Source organism: Anoplophora glabripennis, unplaced genomic scaffold (genome assembly GCF_000390285.2).
Source record: "Anoplophora glabripennis isolate ALB-LARVAE unplaced genomic scaffold, Agla_2.0 scaffold33, whole genome shotgun sequence".
In the NCBI taxonomy this organism is placed as follows: domain Eukaryota; kingdom Metazoa; phylum Arthropoda; class Insecta; order Coleoptera; family Cerambycidae; genus Anoplophora; species Anoplophora glabripennis.
In genome coordinates, this window is record NW_019416463.1 from 1,729,933 (window position 1) to 1,746,615 (window position 16,683).

General features: G+C 32.2%; 1 protein-coding gene across 1 annotated transcript in view; it reads right to left on the bottom strand.

Moving 5' to 3' along the window:
- The window catches only part of LOC108912687 (voltage-dependent T-type calcium channel subunit alpha-1H), a 183,367-nt gene that overhangs the window by 113,431 nt on the left and 53,253 nt on the right, over nucleotides 1-16,683 (bottom strand). The window contains exons 3-4 of the mRNA XM_023454612.1: nucleotides 15,064-15,200; nucleotides 14,168-14,181 (exon numbers count right to left, since the gene is read on the bottom strand). Of these exons, the coding sequence (XP_023310380.1) occupies nucleotides 14,168-14,181; nucleotides 15,064-15,200 (151 nt within the window). The remainder of the gene's footprint in view (nucleotides 1-14,167; nucleotides 14,182-15,063; nucleotides 15,201-16,683) is intronic.

Below are 16,683 nucleotides of genomic sequence, written 5' to 3' on the forward strand. Positions count from 1 at the left end.
ATTTGCGTTGGGTTCCCTGAATCTCGGATTACGGTGTTACATGTAAACTAATTAATAATGTTTGTTCGAATCCGTTGTGTCTTCGTTATTTTGTTTGTTTTGTTTCATTGTTATTAAAAACCATCCTCTAAGTTTTGGTGTTTTCTTGCTCTTCCAAATTAAGTGTTCATCGAGTGAGAATGGAACATCCTGTATAACCAACACCTGGATTATACTCTACGTGAGCGACGTACGGTAAATGTCTGAAATTCATTCTCTGAACGTACAACATTTCTAACGTATTCATTAAAGTTTAGATGATAATTATAAACTCCCTTTCGAGAAGGTCTTTTGCAAGTTAATATCGTTATGATACTGATCATAACGGGAGATAGATAAATAAAGAAATAACCCCTCAGGTTACAAAATATATGCTGATATTTTCAGAAATACCTTTAGGCAAAGTGTAAATAACCCTATTTTTTACGAGATATCTGCAGAACCTTTTCTTATATAACGCTGTAGGTCGATGCGCTGAAAGAAAATTATGAATAATGGTAGTTATACAGGTCTACGACTGATATATTATCGTAAAAATGATTCACTTGGCTGCCTTAATACGTTTCGTGACACTGGCAGTGTTTCTAATATGTTACTACTTTATAGCCTAATAAACTTTATATGAGGTCTCGGAAAAATTACGATACAGTTGGTAGATGGCCTGGGTATCTTAAGTACAATCGTAAAAGAAGGTTTTACAGCAAACCCTACAACAGAAAGATTTACCCGTTTCGTGACAAGAAAAAAAATGAAAAATATATTCAGGGTTGCCAGTTGTTCGCTAGGTATAAGATGGTCAGTGAAGCTACTATTTGTCAGCTGTTATTTTGGTGCTCTTCATTTGGTATAAAAATAAATCGTATTTCTGTGAGAAGAAAACGAATCGTATTGCTTTCGATAGAACCCGAATATGCTCTGTTCGATAATATAATTGCTTTATAATTCAAATTTATCACGGGTAAACTTTGAATATTTCACAGTTGCAGCCATTAAATCTAAGTGTTCATAAAATTTTTAATAACTTCCTTACCGATACTTTCGCTATAGACTATAAAAAGTAACAACTGACTGAAATTATAGTTCTTTAACACCCATTGCTTCTGTAAACATTAAGAAATCAGTGCCTAGGCTAGCAAGTACGAACTTGTTAAATAAAATTGTGATATGCAATTGTAACAATGGCAACTTTTACTGCTTAAGAATTTTCTACATCAAGGGCTTAGTGTACAACCGATTAAGTGTTATGAACATTATTTCTACTATCTCGCGTAAACAAATGTGCAAATGTAAATCATATATTTTATTGTAACAGCCACTTACAAAATCTAACCCGTAACGGATAATCTGCTGGTACTAATGCTTAGACACGGCGTACATGACAGGGATGCATTTGAGCACGTTCTGCATACAAGCGCTAATGCATTTCCTCTTGCATCGCCATAAATTAAATCAATATCCATTAATTTCGCATTGCTGTGCACATAGGACATTTTGAACATTTGTAAGACTGATGTAATCGTAAGACGGATGTTTCAAGATCAGCGGAATTCGTCTCTGCAATATTACGATTTTCCCACAAATGTTATCTTCAATGCAGTTGCAACAACTGCTGGTCCCAATGCTCTAAACCCCAGATCAACGACGTCCGTTATATCAAGAACTAGAGAGACTACACAGACTACAAACCGCTGTGGACCAGGAACCAGGAAAACTTTTAGATGAGGTGTCTTCAGTGATATAAGTTGAATTCGTTTAGTACGAATCTTACAAAAGGTTGAATCATTAGCTTGACGATGGTGGGGAGTGTGAAGGTTTTGATTGAGGAGAAGATTACTCCGTTACTAAGAGAAAACATGAGTGATATTTGCACTGCAAAAACAGATTACAGGCGTATTGTAGTATGACCACATTTACAACCTTTGTGGAAATATATTTGTTTGAAAAAATAATTTAGGTAAATTTTTACAATGAGTGAGTGAACTTTTGTTTCATTCCTTTGCTTAATTGTAATAATCGCAATTAAAGTTACTTCAACAATGTGCACAAAATGATAGTTTCATTTCTCTTGTCATGTGGTCTGATGAAGCTTGTTACTACTAGAGCCGGTATAAATAATAATCATAATGAACATATCTGGGCGTTACAAAATCCGCATGCAATTAGATCAAGACGATTTCAGCAAAGTTTCAGTGTAAATGTTTGGGGTAGCATTTTCAACAATAATTTACTGCCATGTTTTACATGATCGTTTATTCTTTGGAATTTTATTTATAGGGAGAAATGAAGCAGCTTGTCTACCATGTTGAAATCTCTACCCGTCAGCAGTTACTTGAAAGAATTCAGAAATTCAAGAATTTTGGACATTTTTTATATAGTCTTAAGATTTATTTATTTGGTTAATAAAGGTTAATAATGTTTAAATTTTAAACACAAATAATAATTATTGTTATAGCAGCCATCATTTTTACTTATCAGGCTACTTTGAAATATGAAATTATATGTATTTAAATAAAAACGAATCTGACTTATGTTCATATAAGAAAACATGTTTTGAATTAACGTAGCTACCGTCTGTCAAATTTTGTCATATAGCTTGTAGAAACGTATTTATATAGTTTAACGATCTATATTCTCTTCAACACATTTGATAACTATCACTCCACCCAGCTACATAGATAATAATCCTCCGAACGAAATTCTAGCCTTACGCTTTCCACTCTAACGAACTGCTTTTTGTTCGCCGCGGCTTATACGGAGTTTATCAACCCGCATCTGCCTTGACAGCTCCCTCGTGCCTAAGCCTAATGGGTTATTAAAACATCCTTATATATGGGATAGTTTAAATTAAACGTCGATCACAAGAATAATTTATGGCCCTGCGCAAATATACAGCCCCTATCCAAACAAGACCTTCGAGTTGGCTCGGTGGTAGGTCAACAAATGAAACTGGGTCATGAAGTTCGTTCGACTTTCATGTCGACTATTTAGTTTCTTAGATAAGTTAGGTTTATGGCTAAAGTGAAGACGTTGTATTAAGGGGATGTAATAAAAGAGATATTCTACTTGGAAAAATATAAAACTTCCTAGAAACTTGTCATCTGGCGAATTATGTTTATTAAATTAGTTGGGAATTAGAAAAAATCACATTTTGTGATATACCTACTAAGACGATTTATGTAGAACGATGAAACCTGGGATAATCATTTGTACACGGTGATTTATAAATCCAAGAAATTTGGAAGCTTTACTTAGAAAGTGCTATATTTAACCTATAGTTTTTTGAAACACTGTAAAAACAGATAGCTAAAATTTCACGATTGTATTAGGAAAAAGGTAAGCAATGTTGATCGGTTTTTATATTTCGATAAGTGACCATACAGTAAAGGTTTTTAGTGGGCCTTTCTAAGCAATTTTAGGCAAGTAAAAGATTCCTATCCTATGAGGAAGTGGGGATTCTTTTGGTGTCAGTGCTTTACCAACGCAGTTAGGCCGACGTAAAAAAAATTATTGCACTGCAGTAAAACTGATATCATAGCTTCCATACTACAATTTGTAGTAATACAGTTTAAATAAACACCCTGTAACATTTTGCACATTTTTGTAAATTTAAGCTTGCCAGTATTTTTAAAAATCTCTGAATAACTTTGAAAACTTTAACCATAAACTGAATAAATCAGTTTTAAAATATAAACGAGCTATTAGTATATACAAGGTGATGTGTAACATAAAAGAAATATTTAAAGAGAAAAATTACCACCTTAAATACATTTTTTTGAAATAGAAAGTGTTTCGGTTAATATAAAAATGATTTTTGATGTTTATTTTTATTTGGAACTTTGTTAATTTTTCGAAAAGGAAGACTAATTACGTATTAAATATGAAATTGTGTTTTGGTACAGTACCTATTTAATTTGAAAGAGTTTGAAACAAAAAATATTCTACTTAAAACACCTTTATATCTCAAAAAGGCTCAGTTTCTAGCTTAAGTTTATTCATATGAACTTTTTTAGTTCTCCTTGTGCCTACTGATTTAATATAAAAATATAATATATATAAAAACTAACTCAGTTTTTCATAAACAGTTGTATAAATACCAAATTACGTAGTGTTACATTAGCTGAAGAAATATTCAAAAAAACAATACCATTAGCGTGGTAAAGAATAACATGGAACGAGAAACAAAGGAAAGGAAAAGATAAAGATCAAGTGACTGTGTCATTACCGTCGTGTCTGTTGTATTGCATGTGAACACTTAATCTAAACATATAACGGAAACTTCTAAATTGTGCAAATGAAAATAGTAGAGTAAATGTACAGGTAGGAATGAAATATGAGAAAACCGTAGGAGTGGTCAAATTGGTCAATTACAGGGTGTTCAATTTGGACGTACATGCAAATGTGCGTTAAGAAATGTCCTTATAAATATTGGATCAAAAGTAGAAACTGATATTAATTATTTTTATTGATACACAACATTTTATTCGAAACGACATTTTTAATCCATGTATTCATAAGGTACATAATTTTTAATTTTTATTTATTTTCTGCACACAAATATTTCTTCAAATTTACCAAACACCCCATATACATAGTCATACACAAGTTGTTAAGAAAGCTGAAATACTGAACAGAAATTTAAAACTATTTTAAAACTGCCAAACTTTTCGTAACTTTTGTAGCTCGATTTTTTAAAATCTGGTTGAATGTTGGAAGTATGAGTAGAATAACCAAAAATTATTAAAAGCTTTAGAAACACCTTTAAATTTAATAATGAACTGCGTATTTTCGCAATGCTGCAAAAAAGTATAAAGGATTTTGCAATGACTTTATCTTGCGTAATTGTTGAGCAAACCGTGAAATTAACCGTACTTTTAAAAAGTATTGTGAGTTCCTCAAATTTTGGCTTTGTATTGTAGATACGTTCTCATGGCGTTAAGTGCACTTTATCATAAGCTGTATGGGCGTTAAGTGAAGTTTAGTCCCTCTCCTGGTTCTACCATAGGGTAGATAAAGTGACTTCGTAGTTGTCTTTATTAGCTTAATGCTAACCACTTTCTGGGGCAAATTGGGTCGGGGCTAATTATCGCCTGAGCTTAATAGACAAATAAGTCGGATAAGTTACTTTATAAATATTCCCAGCGTTAAGTTTATAGCTCTCGAGCTCAGTTATGATTCATTAGCAAAAAAGTCGCTTTATAATTGTCTTTATTTGCCTGTTGCTATATTATGAGCAAACAATTTTATTTAATTGTCCCATAGTGATTTAAAAATAACGAGATAAATTGATGAGGCTAATTTAGCTAAAGTTCGGTGATAGTGAACACGTAAGGCGTTAAAGTGTACTTTATCATACAATTTTTCAATATTAAGTGCAACTTAACCGCCTCTATTATAGCTCAGGGACGACTTTGTAACTGCCTTTGTTCAGTTATCTTAAAGTGACAGTTCGGACTTAATGAGCAATTGGGGCTTTAAAGTACTTTTTCAATTAACGTTAAATGCAACTTTATTGCCCATTGTGACTTACGAGCGATAAAGTTACGTTAAAGTTGTCTTTGTTTGCATGTTGCCACATTGTGGGGCAAATTAGCACACGATTTTGTTTAATTATTCCAAAGTGATAACTTTAAAAATAACAAAGTAAATCAACAGGACTCATTTGCTTATCGTTGAGTCGTTAAAGTTTACTGGGTGTTAAGTACAACTTTATCGCTGTCCTAGTTCTACTGTGACTTACGGGCGACAACGAGACTTTATAGACGTTTTTATTTACCTGTTGCAAGACAATACTACTTGTTTTATTTGATATAATAAAGCAACATTTTGGGACAAATTTAGAGCAAATTTTGATCAATTATCTCAGAGCCACCATTAAAAATATGGAGATATATAAACTGGGCTAATTTTCTCTATGCTCGGACTTAATGAACAGTTATGGCGTTAATGTTATATCATAAGATAAGTGCAACTTTATCGCCCTCTAGGCTCAATTATAACTCACGGACGTGACTTTATAGCTATATTTATTTGCCTGTTGCTAGGTAATGGTAACGATTTGCTGAATTTAATACAATATAATCACATTCTCGGAAAAATTGACGGCCAATTTTGTTCAATTATCTCAAAGTAACACACCTTTAAAAATAACCGGTTTGCTTGTCCCTCGGACTCAATAAACAATTGCTATTCGTCCGCAAATAGCTTTAAGTATCCGCAAAAACTAACGAGTAGATCGGCCCTCGCGTTGCTTCCGTCCGAGATAGATTGCGTCCCCATTTGCGCCGTCCCTCCCGACAGCCAATCAGTTAGAGGGCGAAAACCCTGAAATATGGACAAGAACCGCCGTTACAAATTGCCCGGGCGCGGAGGAAATAAAACAATTGGCGGTCATGTGGGCAGCAACAAGTGAAAGAGAGCTCGTTCAGTATTTCAGCCTAGCGGGTCGCGCTGGAGAGCTTTCAGGTGGATCGATTTTAGAGCATGCAAGATTCATTCATCATTCCACGATGTCTGCGATCTACGCAAGAAAAGTGCTCTTGTTGTCATTTAGTATTGTAGTTGATGCAGGTTGTTTATATATTTTGATTGTATAATGGGGAATGTTGTGAAATGTCTGGGATGGCGATGCAATTTGTTGATATCGGAAACAAATTCACATGTGCGATGCTCAGCTGATTTTTTCGAAACATGAATTTTATGGCCTTCAAGGGACCATACAATTTTCGTAGAAAACTGTTTAGTAAAGACGGTAAGAAACCCTTGATGTGAATACACAACGGAACCATGCTTTTGTTTTATTATTTAAGCTTTCATGAGTGAAAATTATACCTCAGTAATTTACAAATTTGCATTGCAGGAATTGTATTTAACAGAAAATTTCATAATTGAAAAATTAATTAGTAACCAACAGAACTGTAAGAATTGATTACAAAAAACTATAAAGCCAAACAATGAAAATATATTTCAGGTAACTGATATTGTATTAATATTCCAATGAATTAATTCTTTGGAAACGTTAAATAGGCAACTGTATAAAGTTAAAATTGATTCGTTTTGCTATTAAACAATGTCAAAATTACGGAATACGACAGTATATTTCAGATGTTATTTTTGTTTACAAAAATATAAGTAATTTGAATTTCAGCCCCGAAATAAAAATTTTATAACATTGAAAAGAACCAAGGAAATGAACCATGGGTTTAAAATACAATAGCTTAAAACCATAGGCGTGCATTAGGAAAAGTTCGGGAATTTTATGACTACAATCTCCTTTCCTTCGTCCGATTTTTTAACCAAAATTATTTAAAAAATGTGCAATATAAAACGAAAGACTAAAATTTCAATTGAATATATTAAAAGACAAGGGTGTTACTAATCAAAATCTTTTTTTTTAATTTTAACGTGGACACCCTTGTGCTTGATCTTAAAATTGCGCCTAAATATAAACTAATGGAAAAAATTAAGGGATCAAAAAAAAATCTAAATTTTCGGCGATTTTTCAAATCAAATCTTTGATAAAAATGGTCGTATTGGAGTAAAAAAAAGCAATTTGAAGCTTGAAGTTTCTAATTTTTGGATCTTGCAAAAAAAAAATTTTCATGTAACACGTATCGCGCAATCGTAATGAATATCATGAAAAAAAAATTTTTCAAAATTTTTTCGATCTTATATTTGGTGTACGGACATGAAAAAAAATTGTTCAGGTCCGTACACCAAAGATAAGATCGAAAAATATTTCGAAAAATAATTTTTTGTTCATTAAGATTGCGGGATACGTGTTACTTGAAATTTTTTTTTTTTGCAAGATCCAAAAATTAGAAAGTTCAAGCTTCAAATTGCTTTTTTTTTACTCCAATACGACCATTTTTATCAAAGATACAGCCATTTGAAAAATCGCCGAAAATTTAGATTTTTTTTGATCCCTTAATTTTTTCCACTAGTGTATGTAAAAAATTGCATTATTTCCACGCACAGAAATTCTGGTTAATGGTTTGTTCTAAGTTTTTGTAATACCCTGTACGTTTCAGAATAGTCAGTTTTACTTTAAAAAATGTAAGTTGTATTTCAGTTAGATTATTTGTATTAGAATGTTTCATACTCATTTAACTTTCAGGGTTTCCAATGTGTTTTAGGATTCGTGCAAAGTAGTTCACGAAAAAGTTTTTAAATGAGTTCTGAAACAGGGTAGTTTATTATTATTCTATGAAATATGACATCATTCAACTATGTAGTCAAAGTGAAATTTGTGAATATAAATGATATTTTCTGAATTTGCGCTTTCTTATGTAATTGAGTTTTCCGAATGTGAATGGAAAAATTTTAAAATTTAATATTTTACTGTTCTAATCTGAAATACAAATAAGACCTTGCGAAATTTGCTAAGATGGAGTTGAAATTAAATTAACCTTTCCAAAAAACATGGAAATGATTTAATATTAGGTATATGTACATAAATATCTTAAAATGTACTACCGTACCTGTACCCTTCCTTTCACTATTAGAAACAGAAGTATTCAAAGTTTTCAGTGGAGTTTATGTACTACGTGGATTATTAATTCCTAGCAGTAATTCTGCAGTTACTGGCCTATGAAAATTAATTAGAAATTCCCGCAGAGCGGTTGCTATTTTACCTAGAAATTGAAAATTAATATTCCATAAACGATATGAATTTATGTGTAGCTGCAAAGTTGCAGGAATTCGACGAACTATTCGGAGAGCTGTTGCTGTATTTCGAATTCAACAGCACCGTTGTTAGTGTAATTTCACAAAGCGATACTGTCAGCTTGCAAACATATTCGGAATTTCGAATTAATTGTTTGTTAAACAATCTCAGTTTCTAATAGTTATTTCAGTCTTACTTGTTACTGAAATAGAGTCGTTGGTCATTTATTTATATATTTTTTTAATTATTTGCCTTTTTTGTGCAGATGCATCGGGTGACGTAGTTGGTGGAAGTTAAGGCATTAAACCTATTTTAGTAGCAGTCGAATCTATGATTCCGATAGTCAAACAATAGGCAGTTTGCATGAAAATTTAATTTTAACTGCAAAAAAATAATTTCTTTAATGCCGTCCCTATTATTCCTCATTCGCACTAAATGACGTCACGAATCAGCGCGGTAACAAAATTCCTTCGAGTTCAAGTCTTTCATTATTCAACCGTCTGAACATATATGCCAAAGATTTCATAAGTCTCCACAGACAGAAATCACGAGGAACATTTGAAGAACACGCATTATATTAAGCTTGAGAGAATTGCTGACATAAGTGTATGAAAATTTTTAATTAAGAAGTTTCCAGCAAAGCCGTCATCATTCCGACTTAATATTATTTTGATGAACTCTAGTGAAATATGATAAATAAAAAAAATGCTATTTATCTACTTTATTTTCTGAACTTTATGTGTATACAACATTTAAATAGAGCTTCATTTACTCCTATTGCTCTTTTCAATTTTGGCTTCATAGTTCATTATAATCGATTTCCATATACAGAGTATCCCAGGCCTTGAGGTAAATTGTAAACATTGTGTATCAGCCGAATGGAATAAATTCAATAATAAATAAATGGGGGCGTGTTCGAAAAAACGCCCTGACACGTCGATTGGTATTTTTAGTCGGGCATTTTTTTCAACAAAAACTTTTTATACAGGGTGTTATGTAATAGTGGCAAATACCAACTTTCTTATTTTAAATACAACCCCCTGTATATTCAAATTTTGGATTCTTCAAAAAATTCTAGACGTATTTCATGAACAATGTCCTATGCCTATCTTCAACTGTTTTCAGATTTATTGCAAAAATAAACATTAAAAAAAATATATTTGATTACAGAAATTTACTACAACACTCAAAAACTAATAAGTAATATTGTTTATTTATTGATAATGTAAAAAAGCAAAAAAAAAACATTAATGTCAATGTAGGAGATATTCAAAATGCTCGCCGCGAACATCTTGGCAACATCCTAATCTTAAATAGAAATTTCTTCTAACGTTACTCAACATCTCAGGAGTGACCGATCTAAACCGCAAGCCTTAATCGTCTTCTTAAATCAGCGAAGTCGAGGAGTTTAGTTTTGTATACAATACTTTTGACATATTCCCATAAGAAAAAGTCTAATGGTGTCAGATCAGGAGATCGTGCTGGCCATTCCATCGATCCTCGCCTCCCTATCCACCGATTTAGAAATATTCGGTTGAGACACTGCCGGACATTGATTTGGTAATGGGGGGGCGGTGCTCCATCTTGCTGAAATCATATCATATTCTCTGAAACTTGTGGGTTTGCTGGATGAGGACATACTCGTAAGTTTGTCAAAGTTCGCACGACATTATTTTGCAGCAGTGCTAAATAATTATTGCCATTTAAATTGCCATCAATGACCGTGAAGTGTAAAGGAGCGTTTTTTCGAACACGCCCCCATTTATTTATTAAATTATGAATTACGAAGGCTCGTATGACAAAATTTTTTGCACACAAAGTGCCAATATTTGACCCGGTTTTTGTAAAATTATCAAGTATTGCATCGCCTACTAGGTATACATGTGTTATTTTGTATATTTTTCCGATTTAGGCATATATATTTTTTCTTGTTTATCTGGCAGACACCTTAAAGAATACCAGGAGAAGTAGTGAGAGTGAGATAGGTGTAGAGGTAGATGTCACATTACACGCACTGAGAAGCACACAAACAAGCCGCCAGCAAGTGATCTTACGTATAAGGCACGCGTACAACGTACTGTTCCGGCAATTCCCTGGAACAAACCAAAGCCACGCCATTCAAACTGGGCAATGCCATAGTGGAAATGTACAACACGAATCGCATAAGGAATACCATTATTGAGTCTCAGTATTATTATTAAAATTCACCATTTGTAAACCTGATATATTAGTTAAACTTTAAGATTTGTGTGGTGGAAGCGGCGGTGTATTATTAGTTTTATTTTTATACTCTTATTTATTTGGTAAAGGAAATAAAAGAAAATCGCTTTACCTTTGCTCATAGAGGTAATAAATATAAATACAACTTTAAAGGGTGTTTAAACAATTTTGCATTAGGATTTTTTGTAAACAAATCAAATCGGCCGTTGCAGTAAATCTGCACTACGGATGTTTGTATGTGTCATATGGATGTACAGCAAGCCTTAGTGAAGAGGCTGTAATTTCATCAATAAAGACAAAAAGTGTAGTCACCTTCTAATATACTTTTAAGGATCTCACAAGGAGAATCACTATCAAAATTTTATGTTACACTTTTTGATAGGACCTAGATTTAAAAAAATATAATTCTTTACCAACTTTGACATCTTCTAGCTCAGTAATAATAATAAATTATTATTATTTTTAAATAAAAATACCTAAAACCTAAACTTTTTAAAATAAAAAATCACCCCCCTACCGTACCTCAACATCCACATATTTTAAATATGGAGAATAGAGACATTTTCAGAGCTTGCCGTAGAACTTCGATATGAAATTTAAGAAGTTCTGAAAACTTTCACGTAAATAGAAACAAAGTCGTCGACGAGGAAGAGTTTGAAATTTTTTAAAAAGAATTTCAGAACTTGTTACAAGTTTTAATATTTCTCAGTTACTTGAAAACTTCGGAGGCACGTTATAAAATTTCGTAAGGATATTACTTCGATGCAGATCGGTTGCTGTAATGAAGAGAATTGTTAAATATTTTGTGCTCCATTATAGTGGAAATTCAGTGTTATTCTCTCACGTCTGTCAAGTTTTTAAAGTAGCACAAGAGTTAAAAAAACTATTAGAAAGCCATATACCAAATGTCTTTCAGTTTTTTAAATAGATTCGTATTGATATTCGTGTAATCAAGAGTGAGTATAAGCAACTGTCATAATGAAATTTTATTGGCATTTCTGAGTAATTGGTGCTTCCTGATTAGTTGATGAAATTTGGTAATTTGTATCTCAATATCACAAATAGCAGCAATGACAAATTGTCTACGTACCTACATATCTGCTTCTAAGTGAAAATTGGTTTCCAAAAAAATCAAAGTTATATGGAAGAGCCGCTATTCCTCTGTATCGAAAATATAGTCAATATCGTAAAAAAAATTATATTGTATTCTAGGTGTTTTGAAAAAAGGTGCCATACATTGTTTCCCCTACGGACCCTGACCTTATTGTATTTTTTTTCTAAATACAAAGTGCTAGGGCTATTCTAGACATACCTCTTTCGATAAACAATATATTACATTGAAATTTGGTAAAAACATGCTTTTGAGAATACCTACTAAATTATTTCATCAGTCATTATTATGAGTTTTCGACTATCTTGTAGATATCGCTAGAATTTGACAGAATGTAAAATTTAATTTTACTTAAAGAAAATGGTCGTGTTAAAATTGCTGCAAATGGTGCGTTTTCGGGAAAAATGTCGTTGGTCAAAAACAACCAAAGTATATTGGCAGCGGGTGTTTCCTAAAAAACTTAAAACATCAAAGGAGTTGATTTCTTAGATCATTTTAGGACAAAATTTCATGCAAACGTATTTTAATTCATATAGCTTATAATTTTAAAACTTGATTTCTTTATCTCAAAATTTTCATATTTGAGACATTTAAACTCAGTTGAAGTCAATTTTTGAAATTAAAATTTTAATATACCACCAAGGACGTGGCTGCAGGAACTTTTGGAAAAGTGGAGACCCCACTGGTTTCTTCAATTTTTTTTTTTGGTATTTTAGTCTCTTGGTAATGTAATTTTTTCCCTGAAACTCCTGTCAAACTTCGAAGTTTTCTAAATAATAATTCTCCATTTAGCGAATGAAAAGATTAATAAAATTTCTTATTTCAACAGAATGTAATTTACAGTGCCTTTTTCTCAAATCAACAGTTAGAACAAAAGTACCCTATTTCTTAAAATAAACTACAACGCTTAATCTCAAAAAATTGTATTCTAAAATGTCGCTGAGAAAGATCGTAGTTAGCGATACCTAAAATATTGACGAAAACAAATAACGGATTTCAAAAAAATCTTCGAATAATTATTTGTATTTAAGTTCAATATTTATAATACAGTATTATAATTAGCTAAAATTTGATTTAAAAAAATCATATTTGATTCCACTGTCCACTGTCCACTGGAAAAAAAATTTATATTTTTATATTCTACCAGTTCCTGAATGTATGGTATAATTTTACAAAACGCCCTGTATATATGATTACTAGGGTGACCCAAAAAAAATATATTTTATTTCGTGTCTCTTGTGAAAATATGTTAGTTTATCATGTTTTAACAGCCACCTCAAAAAATCTGTTAAAAAAAATTATTTTTTTAGAGGTCGCTCAAGATTTTTAAAAATTTCCAAAATTTTTTTTCTCCTTATTTTATCATTTTCTAGGTTGAAAAAAATATCGATTTTGAAAATTTCAAATCGATATTTTAATTTCTAAAGGTCACTCATAATTATTTTAACTTTCAAAGTAGTGTACCTAAAATGTTTTCGAGCCACCTCTAAAAAAAATAAATATCAACGAACTAATATTTTTTTTTTTTTGAATTTGATGAACAAAAGAATAGAAATAAATCACGAAACACTTCTAAAGCGACCTCGAAAAAAATTTGAAAACATGACAAACTAACATGTTTTCACAAGAGACACGAAAAAAAATATTCGTTTTTTTTTGAGCCACCCTAATGATTACAAATCCAAATCATTAAAATTCTATGTTTCTAGCAGTCAGAATGGAAACTGAAATCACGGATTTTGTAACAAAAATGTATTACAATATATTTCAATTGTGACATCCATATCTATACAAACGTGAACTAAAATAAACTCGTACAATACTGCAATTTTTTCATTACACTGGATAAATTTCTGTCATTTAGAACATTTTCAGATAATTTCGGTAATTATGCAACTGGTAGCTTTTAAATTGTTAAATTTGCACCCAAATGTATGGCTATCTAATTTCCCACCTGTGCAATTGCCACATATTCCACATGTCACGGAAAACCGTTTTACATAAATTGACTTTTCAATACCAGGATTACAATAACAAATGATTTATGAATGTGCCCTCAGTGTCCTACATTATTTGTTGTACATTCTCCACTATGGATCTACAGAACCATCAGTAAATAAATGGGAAATATACACGGTATCACATTTTCCTTACTTAATGTAAAAAAATATACATGTGGACGTCATTAAGATTTAGATTTTTTTTACTTTATTTATATTTTGTATTGATATTTAATATAGGTATATTTAGATATTCTTTCTTCAATTTTTATACGCCTTATATTTCTGTTTTATTTTTTGATGACTCTGTGGAAGCAAAACCATCAAACCGAAATGTTAAGTTGGGGGTTAATTTCCATGAAACGGGGGCGTTAGGGCTTCAAAACCATTATTCAAAAAAATTAAAAATGCAAACGACATGCCTGTTTCGATATCAAAATGGCGGGGAAGATCCAAGTAAATGTGGGGTGTCTAAAAATGGACTGGTGGTATGTAATGGGACTGGGAATGTTCTGCTATTGACAAAAAAATTGAAAGCACGTGGGTGGTCTTTTTTTGTGTTCTACCCCTTACTGTGCTCTCTTGCATATTATCAACTGGGAATAAAATTTAAAAACATCTTCCTTGATTTCATGTTGGCTGAAGTGTTTGTATCTATTAATTTAATTTTCTCTTTAGTATTTGAATAGTTTTATAGAAACTAAGTTTTGAACCAAAATATTGAAAGAAACAACTTTGCGAATTCGATATTAGTTTTAATTTGGTTTAAATTTAAAATGGAAAGTTTAGTGAAAATAATGGAAAATGTGAATTATTTCTATAATTAAAAACTATCCGGTGGTCACAGTTTTTGAGTATGACTAAATAACAGTTATCAAATCTCACAGTCTCAGTTCTAACATGAAATCAGGAATTAACAACTTTTACATGTCCAAACCACATCTAACTGAAAAAGACACCAATCACAAAAAAAATCTGTTGGATACTTACGAAGGCCATTCCACGTCTGGATAGAGCTTTGGGTTAAACACGCACCGCTGTCTTAACACCCCCTGCCACAACTGCACCCCCACTATACCAAAAATAAAAAACACGAAAAAGCAAAGCAACAGGACGTTGCCCAGCATGGGCAGTGTATCTAACAGCAACATCACCAGGATCCTCATACCTGAAAACAAAAACAAATATTTCAGTATTTCGTTCATGTGTCAAATTTGACATTTCGATGGTGAAATTAATGCATTTGAATGTACTTTTTAACAAGTTGCTATTCTAGTGTGATTGTCAATTACATAATAAATATGTCGTTCGATCTGGGACATTATTATCCTATTTTACACCCGTTATACCTTCACCTTGTACCGGTACCTACTTTGTAGCTAGTTAGAGATCTTGCCTGAGTGGTTAAATACGTTTCGCACACCTAGACTTCTAGTATCAAATAGCATTGTTTGACTTTTTGAGATTTTTTAGAAAGCACTTTCTGAATTTGTTTGAAATAGGTTAACACCTTGAAAATTGGAATATTAAATATAAGTTCCTCAAATTAATCAGCGAAAATACACTCGTCTTTGAATTCGATACAACTAGCAGTTTATGAGAAATTCGCCATTTTATATGGGCGCCTTTGCCATTTTCTGTATAGTGGGAGAGATAATGTAACAAATAATGGGATAGAAATGTTAACCAAACTGTTGCTAATCACTACCAGATAAATATGTATCAAGGGCTGAAAAAGACAATCTAAACTGTAATTTCATAACACTTTAGCAATCATAATCGATTTCCGTCTCTTGTTGTATCTATACGTATTGTATAAAGTTAGAAAAACATATTTAGTCCACAATACAATTTGTCACGCAGGATGCCGTCACGTAATATGTTATTTTACAATAAAACAGGTTTCATCTTCATTATTTATTTTAATTATAATAATGGCAGAATATACTGTTAATATACATAGCAAACATACATATGGCCTGGCTTCTGATAACCAGAGATCGAAAATGTTAGGGTGACTGCAATGTGATACAGGGTTGGCTTAAGGTCGGGTTCTCTTTTATGTGATTTTATTCAAACAAAAAGTGACAAGACCGTTTCCATTTTGTAACTGCATTCTGTACATTATAAGAATACAGGGTCAGAAAGTACCGATGGTCTATCTGCCGTTATGTAAGAGCGATAAAGTAAGTCATAGAAATCCGTTTCGCCCTTCCACAAACAAGAACTGGATCTTATTTGTGGAAGGGCGAAACGGGCGGTGACTATGAGACGCCTTCATTATAGCCATCCTTCTCTATCGCATGTATTTCTATGTCTTACTTTATCGCTCTCACGTAACGGCAGATGGACCATCGGTACTTTCTGACCCTGTATATATGTAACTATCTGCATAATAGTATGAAACAAAAAGGGAGAAATGCCCGATGATGTCCCTTCCCTTTAAATTTTGTGCCACTGTACTCAACTTTGTATATAGTACGATCGTATTCGATGCAAAGTAATAAATCATTGCCTGTCAAGGGAATCAGTGCAACACATTTTATAGGGGGTTTTGGAAATTGAATAATTTCTTTATGCATTATGGATTAACAGTTATATATTTATGAAGGACAAAATGAAAAACAAAGGCATCTCCTTCGCACATTGGG